This window comes from Nipponia nippon, unplaced genomic scaffold, assembly GCF_047370975.1.
Source record: "Nipponia nippon isolate SJK-2023a ecotype South Korea unplaced genomic scaffold, ASM4737097v1 scaffold_52, whole genome shotgun sequence".
NCBI lineage: Eukaryota > Metazoa > Chordata > Aves > Pelecaniformes > Threskiornithidae > Nipponia > Nipponia nippon.
This window is the reverse complement of record NW_028262372.1, coordinates 717,008-734,201: the sequence shown is the minus strand read 5'-3', so window position 1 is coordinate 734,201 and position 17,194 is coordinate 717,008. Positions and strand designations below refer to the sequence as shown.

The window sequence follows — 17,194 nt, the reverse complement described above, 5'->3', positions numbered from 1 at the left end:
CTTTACAGGGTCTGTAGGTCTCTATGGGGTTCCCAAGCACCCGTGGGTGCTGTGGGCTCCTTGTGTAGGATCTGTAGGTTCCCATGGGTATTGTAGAGTCTTTATAGGGTTTTTAGATCTCCATGGGCTCCCCCAGCACCCGTGGGTGCTGTAGACTGTTTATAGGGTCTGTAGGTCCCCATGGGCTCCCCCAGCACCCATGGGTGCCCCTCCCCCAGCTCCTGACGCCACCCCCCCTCCCCGCAGGCAGCTGGGGCCCCCACCTCATCATCGTACCCACCAGCGTGATGCTCAACTGGGAGATGGAACTGAAGCGCTGGTGCCCCAGTTTCAAGATCCTCACCTACTACGGGGCGCAGAAGGAGCGCAGGCTGAAGCGCCAGGTGAACCCCAACCCCACGGGGGGGGGGGGATTTGGGGGTCCCCTTGCCCCCCCTCACCCTCCCTGTGTCCCCCACCCAGGGTTGGACCAAACCCAACGCCTTCCACGTCTGCATCACCTCCTACAAGTTGGTCCTGCAGGACCACCAGGCCTTTCGGCGGAAGAACTGGAAGTACCTGATCCTGGATGAGGCCCAAAACATCAAGAACTTCAAATCCCAACGTTGGCAATCGCTCCTCAACTTCAACAGGTCCCAGGAGGGCACCCATGGGTGCTGGGGGGGGTGGGCGAGGGGCTGGAGGACACCCCGAGGGGCTGGGGGACACCTCGAGGTGCTGAGGAACCCAGGTGTGCTGGCAAACGGCCGGAGGTGCTGGGTCGTTGGGGCACCCTGGGGATGTTGGGGGCACCCTGAGAACCCAAGGGGACCCTGGGGGGCACCCATGGGTGCTGGGGGGGGGTGGGTGAGGGGCTGGAGGACACCTCAAGGGGCTGGGGGACACCTCGAGGTGCTGAGGAACCCAGGCGTGCTGGCAAACAGTCTGAGGTGCTGGGTTGTTGGGGCACCCTGGGGACATTGGGGGCACCCCGGGGATGTTGGGGGGCACCCATGGGTGCTGGAGGACACCCCAAGGGGCTGGACCTGCCCTGTACCTGCCTGGGGCTACCCTTATGTATGACTGTACCTGCCTGGGGGTCCCCAGGGGTGCTCTGTAACTGCCTGGGGATACACTTACATACGACTGTAGCTGGCTGGGGGTACCCATGGGTGCCCTGTAGCTGCCTGGGGCTGCCGTTTCGTACGACTGTAGGTGCCTGGGGGTACCATTATGTACGACTGTAGCTGCTTGGGGGTACGCTTATGTACGACTGTAGTTGGCTGGGGGTCCCCATGGGTGCCCAGGGGTCCCTATGGGTGCCCCGTAGCTGCCTGGGGGTACCCTTATGTATGACTGTAGTTGGCTGGGGGTACCCATGGGTGCCCCGTAGCTACCTGGGGGTGCTCTGTAACCACCGGAGGGAACCCACGGGTGCTCTGTAGCTCCCCCTCCTGGCATCACCCATGGGTGCCGGTAGGCTAACGGGTGTTCCCTCCCCACAGCCAGCGGCGGTTGTTGCTGACGGGGACGCCGCTGCAGAACAGCCTGATGGAGCTGTGGTCCCTGATGCATTTCCTGATGCCCCGCGTCTTCCAGTCCCACCGGGAGTTCAAGGAGTGGTTCTCCAACCCCCTGACCGGCATGATCGAGGGTAGCCAGGAGTACAACGAGAGCCTTGTCAAGCGCCTTCACAAGGTGGGGGGTACCCCGGGTTCAGGGGGGCGAGGGGGGAGGCCGGCAGGTGTAGCAGGGAAGGGAGTTGAGCCCCAGTTTGGGGTGGAGGTGGGTGGGGGTGTCCCCATTTTGTGGGGTAGGTGGTTGGGGATAACCCCCATTTTGGGGTGACTCCTGTTTTGGGGTGTAGCTGGGTGGGGGTGACGCCTACTTGAGGGGGTAGCTGGATGACGGTGACTCTCATTTTGGGGTGACCCCCATTTTGGGGTGTAGCTGGGTCTGGGTGACCCTGTTTTGGAGTGTAACTGGGTGGGGGTGAGCCCCATTTTGGAATGACTCCTGTTTTGGGGTGTAGCTGGGTGGGGATAACCCCCATTTTGAGGTGAGTCCTGTTTTGGGGTGTAGCTGGGTGGGGGTGTCCCTGTTTTGGGGTGTATCTGGGTGGGGGTGAACCCCATTTTGGGGTGATCCTTGTTTTGGGGTGTAGGTGGGTTTGGGTGTCCCCATTTTAGGGTGTAGCTGGGTGGGGGTAACTCCATTTTGGGGTGTAGCTGGTTAGTGGTAACCGTTTCTTGGGGTGTAGCTGGGTGGGGGTGACTCCTGTGTTGGGGTGTAGCTGGGTGGGGGTGACCCCCATTTTGGAGTAACTCCTGTTTTGGGGTGTGGCTGGGTCTGGGGGTCCCCATTTTGGGGTGTGGCTGGGTGGGGGTGACCCCTGTTTTGGGGTGTGGCTGGGTGGGGGTGACCCTCATTTCAGGGCACCCCATTTCACATCGCACCCCAACTCCATGGTGTGGTTGACCCCCACCCCACCATTACTGTTCGGGGGGGGTGGGGTGGGTGGTCACCCCCATATTATGGGGTGGAACCCTGCAAGGAGCTGCCAGCTGATTGGCCACTCCCCCAGGTGCTCCGCCCCTTCCTGCTCCGCCGCCTGAAGGTGGATGTGGAGAAGCAGATGCCCAAGAAGTACGAGCACGTCCTCAAGTGCCGCCTCTCCAAGCGCCAGCGCTACCTCTACGACGACTTCATGGGCCAGGCCAGGTGGGTGATGCCTCCCCTCGCGTCCCCGCGCGTCACCCGCACCCCCCCTCACCCTCCCCATGTCCCCCTCCGGCAGCACCAAGGCCACCCTGGCCAGCGGACACTTCATGAGCGTCATCAACGTGCTGATGCAGCTCCGGAAGGTGTGCAACCACCCCGACCTCTTCGAACCCCGACCCGTCCACTCGCCCTTCATCACCGAGGGTATCTGCTTCGTCACCGCCTCCCTCGTCCTCCGTGCCCTTGACCCCGACCCCTTCAAGGTGACAACGTCGGGGACGCCGACCGGGGTGTGGGGAGGGGGGGGTTGGGGGGCACGAGGAGATGGTTTCGAGGTGGCGGGTGCTCTGGTGGTGTCACCAGCAGCCAGGGCCACCAGCATGGCCTGTGGTGGTGTTTCTGAGGAGACAGAGGACACAGGATGCATCAGGTGAAGGGTTCAAGGTCGTCTTGACCACGGTTGTGGGGACGCCGGTGACGTAGAGGTGGCCCAAGAGCACGATGAGGCGTAAAGGTGGCCTAGGCCACCCTGTCGTTGTCCCCAGCAGCCAGGGCCACCGGCATGTCCCTGTGGCAGCAGCTGTTGGGGACACGGGTGATGCTCTGAGATGCCACCTTAGCCAGGATGCTGGGGCCGTGGTGGGGTTGGGGGACGGCGGGTGACGTCCCCGTGGTGTCCCCACAGCACGTGGACATGGGGCTGTTCAACCTGGTGGCCCTGGAGGGCCGGGTGTCCCGCTACGCCGCCGACACCTTCCTGCCCCGCTGGCGGGTGACGCGGCGCCTGGTGGAGGACGTCGCCGCCGCCCCCGACCCCCCGCCGCGCCCCAAGCCCGTCCGCATGAAAGTCAACCGGTAAGGGGGACAATGGGGACACTGGGGTGGCCTCGGGGACACTGGGGTGGTGGTGGGACCCTTGGGGACACTGGGATGGCCTTGGGGACACTGGGGTGGCCTTGGGGACACTGGGGTGGCAATGGGGACACTGGGGTGGTGGTGGGACCCTTGAGGACACTGGGATGGCCCTGAGGACACTGGGGTGGGGGCGGGACCTTTGGGGTCACTGGAATGGCCTTGGGGACGCTGGGGTGGCAGTGGGACCCCTGGGGACACTGGGGTGGCAGTGGGACCCTTGGGGACACGGGGGTGGCCTTGGGGACACCATGGGTGGCTTGGGGATGGCGATGGGGCCCCTGGGGCCATCAGCTGGGGGGGCTGCCCAGACCTGGGGGGTTTGGGGTGCCCCCGGGGGGTTTGGGTGCCCGGGGGGTTTGGGGTGCCCCCGGGGGGGTTTGGGTGCCCGGGGGGGTTTGGGTTGCCGCTGACCCCCGCCCCCCCAGGATGCTGCAGCCAGTGCCGAAGGCGGAGAGCCGGGCGGTGCTGCTGCTCAACAGCCCCCGCCCTGGGGCGGGGCCGACCACACCCCTGGGGGTGCTGCCCCTCTGCCCCACCCCCCAGCCTGCCGGACACGCCCCCCAGCCCGCCGGACACGCCCCCCCAGCTGCTGGCCCCGCCCCCTTGCTGGTGGCCCCCACTCCCTCGGGGGTGACGCTGGCCCCCGCCCTGCTGGCCCCCGCCCCACCTGCTGTAGGCCCCACCCCTGCCGGCGGTGCTCCGCCCCCCGCCCCCACCCCCCTGCTGCCCCCCGGGGGGGCGGGGCTGGGGCTGGGGCTGGGATTGGCCCTGGCGGCCCCACCCCGGCCCCCCCCCCCCTGCTGCCTGCGCTGACCCCGCCCCCCACCGCCCCCACCCACGGTGAGAGTGTGGGGTGGGGCTTGGGGAAGGGGTGGGTGGGGCTTCTTGGAGGGTGGGGGTGGGGCTTGGGGAGGGGGTGTGTGGGGATGGGTTGTTGGGGGATGGGTGAGTGGGCGGGGTTTGAGGGGTGGGGGTTAAAATTGGGGCGTGGTCTGGACGGAGGAGGCGGGGCTTGGGGACCGGGTGGGGGAGTCAGTTGGGTGGGGCTTCAAAGGGGCGGGGCTTTCGAAGGGGCGGGGCTTAGGGGCATTGAGGGTCAAGGCTGGGGGCGTGGCTTCATGGTGCCTGAGTGGGTGAGGCTTAAGAGAAGGGGCGTGGCCTGGGCCCTGAGCAAAGGGGTTGTGGGGGGGCTCAGCCTGGGCGGGGCTTGAGCCTTATGGGTGGGGCTTCTGCCATTAACCCCTTCCTCCCCCCCCGCAGCCCTTCCGCCTGCTCCTCTGGCCCCTCCCCCCGCCGCCGGCCCTCCCCGCCCCCCCACCCCCCACCCTGGGGGGCAAGGGGGGCCCCCTGGCCGCCTACGCCCTGCCGGGCCCCGGCCCCCAGCGCCTCCTGCTAGCCCCCGACATGCAAGCCCGCCTGCCCTGTGAGTAGCCCACCCCCCCCCACCCCCCTCCCCCTTTTAATTTTAGCCCCTCCCCCTCTAATGAGGGGGGGGGAGTCCCTAAACGTGTCCGTCTGTCTGTCCGTCCCCCGTAGCCGGCGAGGTGGTGAGCATCGGGCAACTGGCGGCGCTGGCCCAGCGGCCCGGGGGGCCCCCGGGGGGGCGGTGCCGGGGGGCCAAGCCCCTCACCCTGCAGCTGCAGGGGAGCAAACTCACCCTGGCCGCCCCCCCTGCGGCACCTGGCCCTCGCCCCCCCCGTGGCCTCCCCCGTAAGTCAGGGGGACCCCCCGTGTGCGTGGCAGCCCCCCTCTTTATGTGGGACCCCCCTCTTTATGTGGGACCCCCCCTCTTTACATGGGAGCCCCCCCTCTTTGCATGGGACACCCCTGTTTTGCATGGGACCCCCCTTTTATGTGGGACCCCCCTTTTTATGTGGGGCCCCCCTGTTTTGCATGGGACCTCCCACCTTTTCACATGGGACCCCCCTTCTTTATGTGGGAACCCCCCTTTTCACATGGGACCCCCCCTTTTTATGTGGAACCCCCCTTTTTTTATCGGACCCCGCCTTTTTACATGGGACGCTCCTATTCATGTGGGACCCCCCCTTTTAATATGAGAACCCCCACCTTTTAAGGGGAGCCCCCTTCTTCACATGGGAGCCCCCCCTTTTAATGGGGATCCCTGCTTTTAAGGGGGACCCCCCCGATTGGGGGGGTAGGGAATGGGGTGCCCCCCACCCTGCACCCCAAAATGGGGGGGGTTCTTCTTGATGGGGGGACCCCAAAATAGGAGGGGAGCCTCGATGGGGGGGACATCCTAAAACGGGGGGGTCCTGAGGTGGGGGGCCTAAAATGGGGGGACCCCGCAATTGGGGGGGAACCCCCAGATGGGGAGGGGGTGCTGGGGGGGACCCTAAAATCGGGAGGGGCACCCTGAGAGTGGTGGGGGACCCCCAAGTGGGTGGGGGGACCCTAAAATGGGCAGGGGGGCACCCCCAAATGGGGGGAGGGACCCCAAGGTGGGTGGGGGTCCCTAAAATGGGGGGGGGGTGTGCTGTTTTTGAGGGGTTTTGGGGGACCCTGAGGTGGGTGGGGGACCCTAAAATGGGTGGGGGGCCCTAACAAAGAGCCCCCCCCTCCCCAGTTTTGGGGGTCACGGGGGGGTTTCGGGGTGCCCCCTGACGCCCCCCTTACCCCCCGCCCCCAGGGAACGTGGTGCATCTGGTGGCAGCTGGGGGCAGCACCCGCTCCTGGGCCCCCCCGCCCAGGTCACCCTGCTGGCACCCGTTGCCCCCCGGCCCCCGCGGGGGGCCCCCGCCGGGACCCCCCCCCCAGCCCCCCACCATTGGCCTCCCCATTGCTGCCACCCAAGGTAAGAGAGGGTGGCGGTCGCTGGGTGTGTCCCCCCCAACCCACCGGGACCCCCCAGGTGCCCCATGGATCCCTCTGGGTGGGCCCCCCAAACCCCTGGGACCCCCCTGGGTGCCTCTGGGACCCCCCAAACCCCCCGGGACCCCTTTGGGTGCCCCCAGGACCCCCTGGGTGCCCCTGGGACCCCCCCCCAACACCCCCAGGACCCCTTTGGGTGCCCCTGGAACCTCTCTGGGTGCCCCAGGACCCCCCTGGGTGCCCCCGAGCCCCCCAGTACCCCCCTGGGTGCCTCTGGACCCCCCACAACATGCTCGGGACCCCTTTGGGTGCCCCTGGAACCTCTCTGGGTGCCCCCAAGCCCCCCCCAGGACCCCACTGTGACCCTGGGGCCCCCCCAGCCCCCTCAGGACCCCTTTGGGTGCCCCCAGGTCCCCTTGGGTGCCCCCAAGCCCCCCCAGGACCCCCTGGGTGCCCCTGGGACCCCCCCCAACACCCCCAGGACCCCTTTGGGTGCCCCTGGAACCTCTCTGGGTGCCCCAGGACCCCCTGGGTGCCCCCGAGCCCCCCCCAGTACCCCCTGGGTGCCTCTGGACCCCCCCACAACATGCTCGGGACCCCTTTGGGTGCCCCTGGAACCTCTCTGGGTGCCCCCAAGCCCCCCCAGGACCCCACCGTGACCCTGGGGCCCTCCCAGCCCCCTCAGGACCCCTTTGGCTGCCCCCAGGTCCCCTTGGGTGCCCCCAAGCCCCCCCAGGACCCCCCTGGGTGCCCCTGGGACCCCCCCACAACACCCTCAGGACCCCTTTGGGTGCTCCTGGGTGCCATGGGGTGGGGGGGTATCTGACAGACCTGTGTGTCCCGTCCCCTCCCCCCCCAGTGCCGACGCCGCTGGTGAACAGCGGGGGGGTGGTGAAGATCGTGGTGCGGCAGGCGCCCCGCGACGGGCTGGCGGCTCCCCCCCCCCCGCCCCCCCCCCCCACCCCCCCCGCCCGCGACCCCCCCGGCCCCCCCGGGGCGACCCCTGCTGCGGGTGCTGCCCGCGCCCCCCTGCCGGCCTCCCTCCTCCCGCCACCGCCATGGCCGCCGCCAGCCCCGATCTGATGGGTGAGTGTCTGACCCCCCCCAGCACCCGTGGGTGCCCCCCAACCTCTGGGGGGGGGCCCAAATGCTCCTGGGTGCCCCCCACACCCATGGGTGCCCCCTGGGCCCCCCCTGATGTCCCTGGGTGCCCCAAATGCCCTTGGGTGCCTCCCCTGCACCTATGGGTGGCCCCCCCCAAACCCTGGGTGCCCCCCACACCCATGGGTGCCCCTTGGCCCCCCCCCCCATGTCCCTGGGTCCCCCAAATGCTCCTGGGTGCCCCCCAACACCCATGGGTGCTCCTATACGTTACAGGGTGCCCATACACGCTGTGGGCCCGGTATGCCCCAACACCCATGGGTGCCCGCCCACCTTTGGGTGCCACCCCGTGCCTCTGGGGGGGGGGGGCCCAAATAAACCTGGGTGCCCCCCACACCCATGGGTGCCCCCTGGCCTCCCCGCAATGTCCATGGGTGCCCCAAATGCCCTTGGGTGCTCCCCAAACCCATGGGTGCCCCCCCCCCCACACCCATGGGTGCCCCCTGGGTTCCCCCTGGCACCCATCGGTGGCGCCCCCAACCCTGGGTGCTCCCCCTGCACCCATGGGTGCCCCCTCCACTTTTGGGTGCCCCCCCGTGCCTCTGGGGGGGGCCCAAATACCCCTGGGTGCTCCCCCTGCACCCATGGGTGCCTCCGGCCCCCCCTCCCCCCACCTCTGGGTGCTCCTCCACACCATGGGGTGCCCCCCCCCCGGGGCTCTGGGTGCCCCCCGGGTGCCCCCAGCCACCCCTGACCCCCCTCTCTTTCTGTCCCCCCCAGCAGCACCAGCAGCACCTGCAGCACCCACAGCACCCGCCGCCCCCTGCCGCCGCTGCTGCTCCCCGGGGGCCCCCCGGCCCCCCCGCCCCCTGCTGCTGCCCCCCCCCCCGGGAGGAGCCCGAGGGGCCGGGGGGCCCCAGCCCCCCCCAGCACTCACCCCCCACCGGCCGCCCCCCCGCCGCCAGCCCCCGCCCCCCCCGCGCTCCCCCTTCTACCTGGTAAGCACCCCGGGAAACGGGGGGGGGGCCCCCATGGGGGGCGGCCACCCGGGGGGGGGGCCGCTGGGAGGGTACAGTGACGGGGGAAAGGGGTCTTGGGGGGGCACCGATGGGTGGGGGGTTGCCCAAGAGTCTCTTTGGGGGGGCACCCATGGGGGGGCATCTATGGGGGTGTAAGGGGGGATTTGAGGGGGGCACCCATGGCGGGGGCACCCAGAGGTCCCTATAGGGGGATTGGGGGGGGCACCCAAGGGTCCCTATAGGGGTATAAGGGGGGATTGGCGGGGGGCACCCATGGAGGGGGGCACCCAAGGGTCCCTATAGGGTGGTTTGGGGGGGGGGCACCTTGGGGTCCCTATAGGGAGATTTGGGGGGGCACTGGAGGGTCTCTATAGAAATATAAGGGGGAATTGGAGGGGGCCAGGGTGGGGCTGGGGGAGTGTCGATCCCCCCCCACCCCCCACCCTGGGGTGCCCCCCCCCCCCCAGGAGTCCCTGGAGGCGAAGCGGGGCCGGGGCCGGGCGGAGCGGCTGGAGCGGCTGCTGCGGCTGAACGAGCTGCGCTGCGGGCTGGCGCCCGTCTACGGCAGCGAGGTGCTGGGGCTCTGCACCCTGCCCCCCCCCGCCCCCCCCCCGGGGGGGGCCCTGGCCCGCGCTGTCCTCGCCCCCCCCCCGCGCCTGCACCAGCTCCAGCCCCCCCTTGACCCGGACGGGGGGGCGACCGGGGGGGGGGGTGGGGTGTGGGGGGGGGCAGGTGGTTGGGGAGGGGGGTCCGAGGGGTCTGGGGGGTACAGGGGGTCTGGGGGCACCCAGGAGTTGGGGGAGGGGGGGTCCAGGGGGTTTGGGGGGACCCTGGTGTTTGGGGGGGGGACCCAAGTGGTGAGGGAGGGGGGGTCCAGGGGGTCTGGGGGCACCCAAGTGTTGGGGGAGGGGGGGTTCTAGGGGCTCTGGGGCACCCAGAAGTTTTGGGGTGCCCCAGGCCTTTGGGGGGGTCCCTAATTTTCTCCCCCCCGCCCCAGGTTCATCTTCGTGCTGCCGCCGGTGGAGGCGCGGGGGGTGGCCCTGCACAGCTGCCGCCCCCCCCCCTGGCGCCTGCGCCAACGGGCGCAGCTGGAGCAGCGGCTGCGGGAGGAGCTGGCGCCCCGCGGGCGAGCCCTGCACCGGGTGCTGCGCAGCATGCGCACCCACTTCCCCGACCTGCGCCTCATCCAGTACGACTGCGGTACGTGGGGACAGCGGGGACACGGGGGCATCAGGGGGACACGGGGGACAGCGGGGAGGCGGGTACTGGGGACATGGGGGGCAGAGGGGACATAGGGGACATGGGGGACAGCGGGGAGCCGGGTGCTGCGTGAGCACCCACTTCTCTGCTCCCCCCCAGTCCCCTTTTCCCAGTCCTGGGGACGTTGGGGACATCGGGGACACGAGGGGCGTTGGGGACATTGGGGACATCGGGGGGTTGGGGACGTTGGGGACACGAGGGGCGTTGGGGACAGTGGGGATATCTGGGACATGGGACAGCAGGGAGCTGGGGTGAAGCACCCACTTCCCCCACTTCCCCCGAATTCTTCAGTCCTGGGGACAGTTGGGGACACTGGGGACACGGGGTGTTGGGGACATCGGGGACATCCAGGACATGGGGGACAGCAGGGCGCTGGGGGCAGCATGAGCACCCCCTTCCCCACCTCCTAGTGCCACCCCGATGTCCCTAGTGCCACCCCTATGTCCCCATGATGTCCCCACATCCCCACTGATGTCCCACCTGATGTTCCCATGGCCTTGATGAGGTCCCCATGATGTCCCCATGTCCCCAGTGATGTCCCACCATCCCTGTTGATGTCCCATCTCATGTCCCCATGTCCCCACTGATGTCCCCACATCCCTGTTGATGTCCCACCTGATGTCCCCGGGTCCCTAATGAGGTCCCCATGATGTCCCCATGTCCCCACTGATGTCCCCATGTCCCTCTTGATGTCCCACCTGATGTCCCCATGTCCCTAATGAGGTCCCCATGATGTCCCCATGTCCCAGTGACGTCCCCACGTCCCTCTTGATGTCCCACCTGATGTCCCCATGATGTCCCCATGTCCCAGTGACGTCCCCACGTCCCTCTTGATGTCCTACCTGATGTCCCCACGTCCCCATGATGTCCCCATGATGTCCCCACGATGTCCCCACACCCCTGCCTTGCCCCAACACCCCCCACCCCAACCACCCCCGTCCCCATCCCAAAGGGGGGGTCACCCCACCCCTCCCCCTTGGCGGTGGCCCCCGGTGACACCGGCGTCCCCCCCCAGGGAAGCTGCAGACGCTGGACGTGCTGCTGCGGCGCCTGAAGGCGGGGGCCCACCGCGTCCTCATCTTCACCCAGATGACCCGGATGCTCGACATCCTCGAGCGCTTCCTCACCTACCACGGCCACATCTACCTGCGCCTGGACGGCAGCACCCGTGTCGAGCAGCGCCAGGTGCGGGGGGCACCCAGGTGGCCGGGGGGGACCCGAGTGTCCCATCACCAGCACCCTTGGACCCCGCCATGGGGACCCAGGGCTCCAGGAACCTCCCTGTGGTCCCACCTTGGAGCCACATCTCAATGGCTTTGTGGTGGCCAGGAGGGTCCCAGGCGTCCAGAGGGGGAACCCCACCATCTGGGCCCCCCTCTAACGCAAGACCCCGGCGTCCGGGCGGCGCCGCGCTGCCTCCTGCAGGCCCTGATGGAACGTTTCAACGCCGACAAGCGCATCTTCTGCTTCATCCTCTCGACCCGCAGCGGTGGCGTCGGCGTCAACCTAGCGGGTGCCGACACCGTCGTCTTCTATGACAGCGACTGGAACCCCACCATGGACGCCCAAGCCCAGGACCGGTGCCACCGCATCGGCCAAACCCGTGACGTCCACATCTACCGGTACGTCTAGCACCCGCAACTCTTGGGTCCTCGCTTAGACGCCTGGGTCCTCCGTGGTCACCTCACCCCCACAGCTTTGTCCCCTCCTCAGGCTCATCAGCGAGAGGACGGTGGAGGAGAACATCCTCAAGAAGGCCAACCAGAAGAGGATGCTGGGAGATATGGCCATCGAGGGGGGGAACTTCACCACCGCCTACTTCAAGCAGGTAGCTGAGGACCCAGGTGTCCCATCACCAGCACCCTTGGACCCCGCCATGGGGACCCAGGTGTCCAGGAACCTCTCCATGGTCCCACCTTGGAGCCACATCTCAATGGCTTGATGGGGGCCTGGAGGATCCTGGTGTCCAAAGGGGACCCAGGTGGCCGGGGGGACCCAAGTGTCCCATCACCAACACCCATGGGGGCCCAGGGCTCCAGGAACCTCCCTGTGGTCCCACCTTGGAACCAGATCTCAATGGCTTCATGGTGTCCAGTGGGACCCAGGTGTCCAGGAGGTGACCCAGGTGGCCAGGGAGGATCCAAGTGTCCAATCACCAACATCCTTGGCCACCCCATGGTGACTCAGGGCTCCAGGAACCTCCCTGTGGTCCCACCTTGGAGCCACATCTCAATGGCTTCAGGGTGGCCAGGGGAACCCAGGTGGCCAAGAGGAGGACCCAGGTGGCTGGGGGGGGGGGAACCCAGGTGGCCGGGCGTGGCACTGACCCCCCCACCCCCCCCAGCAAACGATCCGGGAGCTGTTTGACATGGCGCCGGAGGAGCCGGGACGCCGGGAGCCGGACAGGGACAAGGAGAAGGAGAAGGAGAGGGACGGGGACGTCCCCCCCGATGAGGACGAGGACCCGGCAGCCACCCGGCGCACACACATCCTCGAGCAGGTGGGGCCACGTGTCACCCCACGTCCCTCCCATGTCACCCCGATGCCACCCCATGTCCCCACGTCCCCTGATGGCCCATGGCCCCGACGTCCCTGATGTCCTTCATGTTCCTGATGTCCCCAATGTCTCCTACGTCCCTGATGTCCCCAACATCCCTGATGTCCTTCATGTCCCCGATGTCCCCAGCGTCCCTGATGTCCTTCATGTCCCCGATGTCCCCACCACCCCTGATGTCCCCTCATCTCCTCCCGTCTCCCTGGTGCACCCAACGTCCCTGATGTCCTTCGTGTCCCTGATGTCCCCGATGTCCCCAACATCCCTGATGTCCTTCATGTCCCCCGTGTCCCTGATGTCCCCGATGTCTCCTACATCCCTGATGTCCTTCACGTCCTCGTTGTCCGCTCACCTCCTCCCGTCTCCCTGGTGCACCCAACGTCCCCGATGTCCCCTACGTCCCTGATGTCCCTCATGTCCCCAGTGGCCCCACCACCCCTGATGTCCTCTGATCTCCCTGATGTCCCCAACACCCCAGATGTCCCCCACGTCCCTGATGTCCCCCTGACGTCCCCGTTGTCCCCAGGCGCTGTGCAGGGCGGAGGACCCCGAGGACATCCGGGCGGCCTCGCAGGCGCAGGCGGAGCGGGTGGCGGCGTTGGCCGAGTTCAGCGAGAGCCTCAGCCCCGAGGAGGAGCGGGGTGGCCCGGAGCCCGAGGAGGAGCTCTCCAAGGCCGAGCAGGAGATCGCCGCCCTGGTGGAGCAGGTGGGGACCCCGGTGTCCGGGGACTTTGGGGGGACCAAGGTCTCCAGGGGGTTCAGGAGAACGTGGGGGGCTGGGGGGACCCAAGTCTCCAGGGGGTTCAGGAGAACGTGGGGGGCTGGGGGGACCAAGGTCTCCAGGGGGTTCAGGAGAACGTGGGTGGTTGGGGGGCTGGAAGGACCAAGGTCCCCAGGGTGGGTTTGGGGCCACCCAGGCAGCCACGGGGAGGTTGGGTGGCCCCAGGTGTCCGGGGGGGACCCCGGCGTCCGCGGGACCCAGGTGTCCATTGCGGCAGCTGACGCCCATCGAGCGCTACGCCATGAACTTCTTGGAGGCCTCGCTGGAGGACGTCAGCCGGGAGGAGCTGAAGCAGGCGGAGGTGCGTGGAGGGGGAGCACCCATGGGTGGGGGGGCACCCGGGAGAGGTCCCCCATGGGGTGGGGGGCACCCCTCGGGGTCTTGCTATGGGGTAGGGTGCAGCCAGGGTGGGGGTCGGGGGGGGTCCCAGAGGATTCAGCTATTGGGTGGGGGCACCCATAGGTCCCTGTTAATGGTGGGGGGCACCCACGGGTGCCCCAGTAGGGGTTGGGGGGCACCTGGGGGTCCCGCCGTGGGACAGAGAGCACCCACGAGGGTCTCGCTATGGGGCAGGGGGCACTCGGGGGTGGGGGGGTTGACTGCGGGTTGGGGGCACCCATGGGTGCTGCTCCCCCAGGAGCAGGTGGAGGCGGCGCGGAAGGATATCGACCAGGCCAAGGGGGGGGGGCGCTTCCGCCTGCCCCCCCAGGAGGAGGAGGAGGAGGAGACGGCCGCCGCCCCGGGCGGGGACGAAGGCCCCGGGGGACCCCGGCGACCCCGGCGGGTGCGGGGTCCCCCCCGGCCCCTCCCCGAGCGCCCCGGCACCCGTGCCAGCCAACGCCTACGGGCCGCCGGGACGGCCAACCGGGCCCCGCCGGCGGCCCCGCGGGTGACGCCCCCGTCGCCGCGGGCCCCCCCGATGTCGCCACGGGCTGCGCCGACGTCACCGCGGGCGCCCCCGACGTCGCCACGGGTCACCCCGACATCGCCACGGGCCCCCCTGACGTCACCGCGGACGACACCAACGTCCCCCCGGGGAGCGGCAACGTCCCCCCGACCTTCCCCAGCCCCTGTGGCCGCCGCCACCGCCCCGGTGACATCGCAAGCCAACGCGGTGACATCGCAAGCGGCCCCCGTGACGGCGCAAGCCAACACAGCGATGGCGCAGGCTGCCCCGGTGACGGCGCACACGGCCCCGCTCCCGCCCGCCCCCCCCGTGACGGCGCAAGCGATCCCGGTGTCGGCGCAACTGGCCCCAGTGACGTCACAGCCGCCCCTGGTCGTGTCACAGACGCCCCCGGTGACGTTGCAGCTGGCCCTGGTGACATCGCAACCGCTCCCGTTGACATCGCAACCAGCCCCGGCAGCTGCCAACGCAGCCGCGGTGACACCGCAACCGCCCCCGCCCCCGTCCGAGGCGCCGGTGACGCCCAGCACCCCGCCGCCGACGTCGCACCCGGCACCGGTGACATCACACCTGGCGCAGGTGACATCACACCCAGCGCCGGCGCCATCCCAGGTGACTCTCCCGCCTTCTCAGGCGGCGCCGGCACCACTGGACACAGCGCCGGCGCCATCGGCCACGCCGCCGGCACCAGCCACGCCGCCGGCACCGTCATCGCCGGCCCCGGCACCCTTGGAGGCGTCGCCGGTGACGCCAGAGGGGCCAGGGACGACGCCGGTGAGCGGGGCGGGACCGGGTGCAGCCGGGCGGGGTCCCCGCCGCCGCCGCAGCGCCGACGTGGAGATCCGGCAGAGCCGGGGGCCGGGCCCGGCAGCCAAGGTGCTGCGGCAGCTGCCGGGGCGGCTGGTGACGGTGCTGGAGACCCCCATCCCCGGGCGACCCCGCCGCCGCCGCCACGACCCCCCCGGCGCCAGCCCCAGCCCCGGCGCCAGCCCCGGCCCCCCCAAACGTCGCCGCGGACGCCCCCCCAAACGCCGCGGGGGGCCACGGCGCCGCCATCACGACCCTCCCGGCAAACGGCGGCGGGGGCGGCCGGCTCGGGGCGGGTCAGTGACGGCGGGGGGTCCCCAAAGCCCCGGCAAGCGGCGGCGGGGGCGGCCCCCCAAGCGGGCGTCCCCTGACAGCAGCGCCTCGCCCCCCCCGGTCCCCCGCAGCACCCGCCGGCACCCGGGGGCTCCCCTCATGGCCCCCCTGGAGCGGGAGCCAGGCCGGCGCCGGCGCCGTTCGCCCCCGCCTTCCTCGGAGGAGGGGGGCAGCGGGGACGAAGCGGGGCGGCGGCGGCCCCCCCCGGCCAAACGGCGCCGGCGGGCGGGTGGGGGGGCTCCCCGGCACCGCCGGCGGCGGCCTCCACCCCCGGCACGGCGGGGACGGCAGCGGCGGCGGCAGCAACCCCCCCGGCGCTGCACGGCTCCCCCCGCCGCCAACACCCGCTCAGCCGCTGCCGCCCCCGCCCCACCTGGGGGCCCCCCGGCACCTCCCGACACCCCTGCGGCGGTTGCGGTGGCCGTCCGCGGCCGCAAGGCCAAGACGTGACCCCCCCGGCCGCCCCCCTGCGGTCCGAGGGGGCCAGCAAGATGGCCGACCGGGGCCCTACGAAGGGCTGAGTGGGGCGGCGTGGCGGGGGGGGGGCCACAAGATGGCTGGCGAGGTGCTCCTGGAGGGTCTAGGCGGATGGGCCCAAAATGGCTGACCGGGCACATGCAAAATGGCCGATTGGGTGCCCGCAAAATGGCTGACCAAGCGCCTACCGAACGGCCAGCTGGGCACCCACCAAATGGCTGACCGAGCACGTACAAAATGGCCGACCGGGCGCAGCTTCCGAATGGCTGACCGGGCGATCCTAAAATGGCTGACTGGGCCCCACCCCTCCTTAAAATGGCCGATTTTGAATGAGCCCCCTCAAAATGGCCGACGGGAACCGCCTCAGCAGGGAATGGCCAACCGGGTCTTTGCATTGGCCAATCAGAGAACCCCCCCAAGATGGCCGCCGAGCCTGCTGCCAATGGCCCCCCCCGGGTGGCCCCAAGATGGCCGATGGTGACCCCAAGATGGCCGACCTGGCCCCCACAAAATGGCCGATGGGGGCCCAAGACGGCCGACCGGAACATCCCAAGGTGGCTGACGCAGCGGATGGATGATGTCAGAGACAGTGACTGGCTTGAACGCAGTGACGTCAGAATGGGCGCTCGAGCTGAGTGATTTCAGAGTTGGCGGCGTTGGAACTGGCAGCCATGTTGAATGCAGTGACGTCACAGGCGGTGGCCATCTTGGTCCAGGTGATGTCACAGCCAGCGGCCCTGTTGCTCCGTGTGATGTCAGAGGCGGCGGCCACCTTGAAGCCAGTGATGTCAGAACCCGCCGCCATCTTGAACGCAGTGATGTCAGAGGCGGTGGTTATCTTGAATGCAGTGATGTCAGCAGTGGCCATCTTGAACAGTGATGTCAGAGCCAGCAGCCATCTTGAAGAAAGCGATATCAGAGCCAGCGGCCATCTTGGTCCCAGCGGATGTTAGTGCTGGCGGCCATCTTGAACTCACCGACATCAGAGCTGGTGGCCATCTTGATCTCAGTGGATGTCGGAGTGGGCGGCCATCTTGACCATGGCGGATGTGGGAACTAGCAGCCATCTTGACTCCAATGGATGTCGTAACTGGCGGCCATCTTGAAACACAGTGAATGTCGCAGCCAGTGGCCATCTTGACCCCAGCAGATGTGAGACTCGGCGGCCATCTTGACCTCAGTGGATAGCAGAGCCGGCGGCCATCTTGACTCTGGCAGACACGGCACCTGGCAGCCATCTTGAGTCCAGCAGAGGCCAGCGCTGGCAGCCATCTTGACCCCAGCAGACATAGGGCCTGGCAGCCATCTCGACTCCAGTAGACATCTGACCCGGCGGCCATCTTGACACCAGTGGACGTCGGAGCCGGTGGCCATCTTGCCCCCGGCAGCTACACCACCCGGCTGCCCCCTCGCTCCCCGCCGCTGTCCCAACCAGCGGCCATCTTGTGACGGGAGCTGGCAGCCGGGGTCCCAGCGGAGTCAGGGGGTGCTGGGGGGGGGGGGGGGCATTT

General features: G+C 69.2%; 2 protein-coding genes across 2 annotated transcripts in view; both read left to right on the top strand.

Moving 5' to 3' along the window:
* SRCAP (Snf2 related CREBBP activator protein) overlaps positions 1-16,323 on the top strand; it is a 29,151-nt gene extending 12,828 nt beyond the window's left edge. Inside the window, 16 exon segments of the mRNA XM_087735064.1 lie at positions 247-383; positions 463-632; positions 1,485-1,677; positions 2,564-2,700; positions 2,777-2,963; positions 3,386-3,555; positions 4,041-4,417; positions 4,876-5,038; positions 9,562-9,764; positions 10,840-11,009; positions 11,250-11,446; positions 11,538-11,652; positions 12,169-12,324; positions 12,905-13,084; positions 13,377-13,460; positions 13,797-16,323. Coding sequence (XP_087591190.1) covers positions 247-383; positions 463-632; positions 1,485-1,677; positions 2,564-2,700; positions 2,777-2,963; positions 3,386-3,555; positions 4,041-4,417; positions 4,876-5,038; positions 9,562-9,764; positions 10,840-11,009; positions 11,250-11,446; positions 11,538-11,652; positions 12,169-12,324; positions 12,905-13,084; positions 13,377-13,460; positions 13,797-15,656 — 4,499 coding nt within the window. The 3' untranslated portion in view covers positions 15,657-16,323.
* On the top strand, positions 7,412-9,425 carry LOC148051884 (uncharacterized). Its single transcript, XM_087735050.1, has 4 exons — positions 7,412-7,530; positions 8,326-8,543; positions 9,032-9,280; positions 9,420-9,425. Exons 1-4 carry the CDS (start codon positions 7,503-7,505, stop codon positions 9,423-9,425), a joined length of 501 nt encoding a protein of 166 aa, XP_087591176.1. The 5' UTR covers positions 7,412-7,502.
* Positions 16,324-17,194: the final 871 nt, after the last annotated feature.

What these genes read in the sequence shown, in the direction of transcription:
- LOC148051884 (XM_087735050.1), top strand. Translation starts at nt 7,503, where the DNA reads ATGGCCGCCGCCAGCCCCGATCTGATGG. An exon ending in CGCCAGCCCCGATCTGATGG is followed by an intron (nt 7,531 to 8,325) that starts GTGAGTGTCTGA and finishes TGTCCCCCCCAG; the next exon opens with CAGCACCAGCAGCACCTGCA. An exon ending in CGCGCTCCCCCTTCTACCTG is followed by an intron (nt 8,544 to 9,031) that starts GTAAGCACCCCG and finishes CCCCCCCCCCAG; the next exon opens with GAGTCCCTGGAGGCGAAGCG.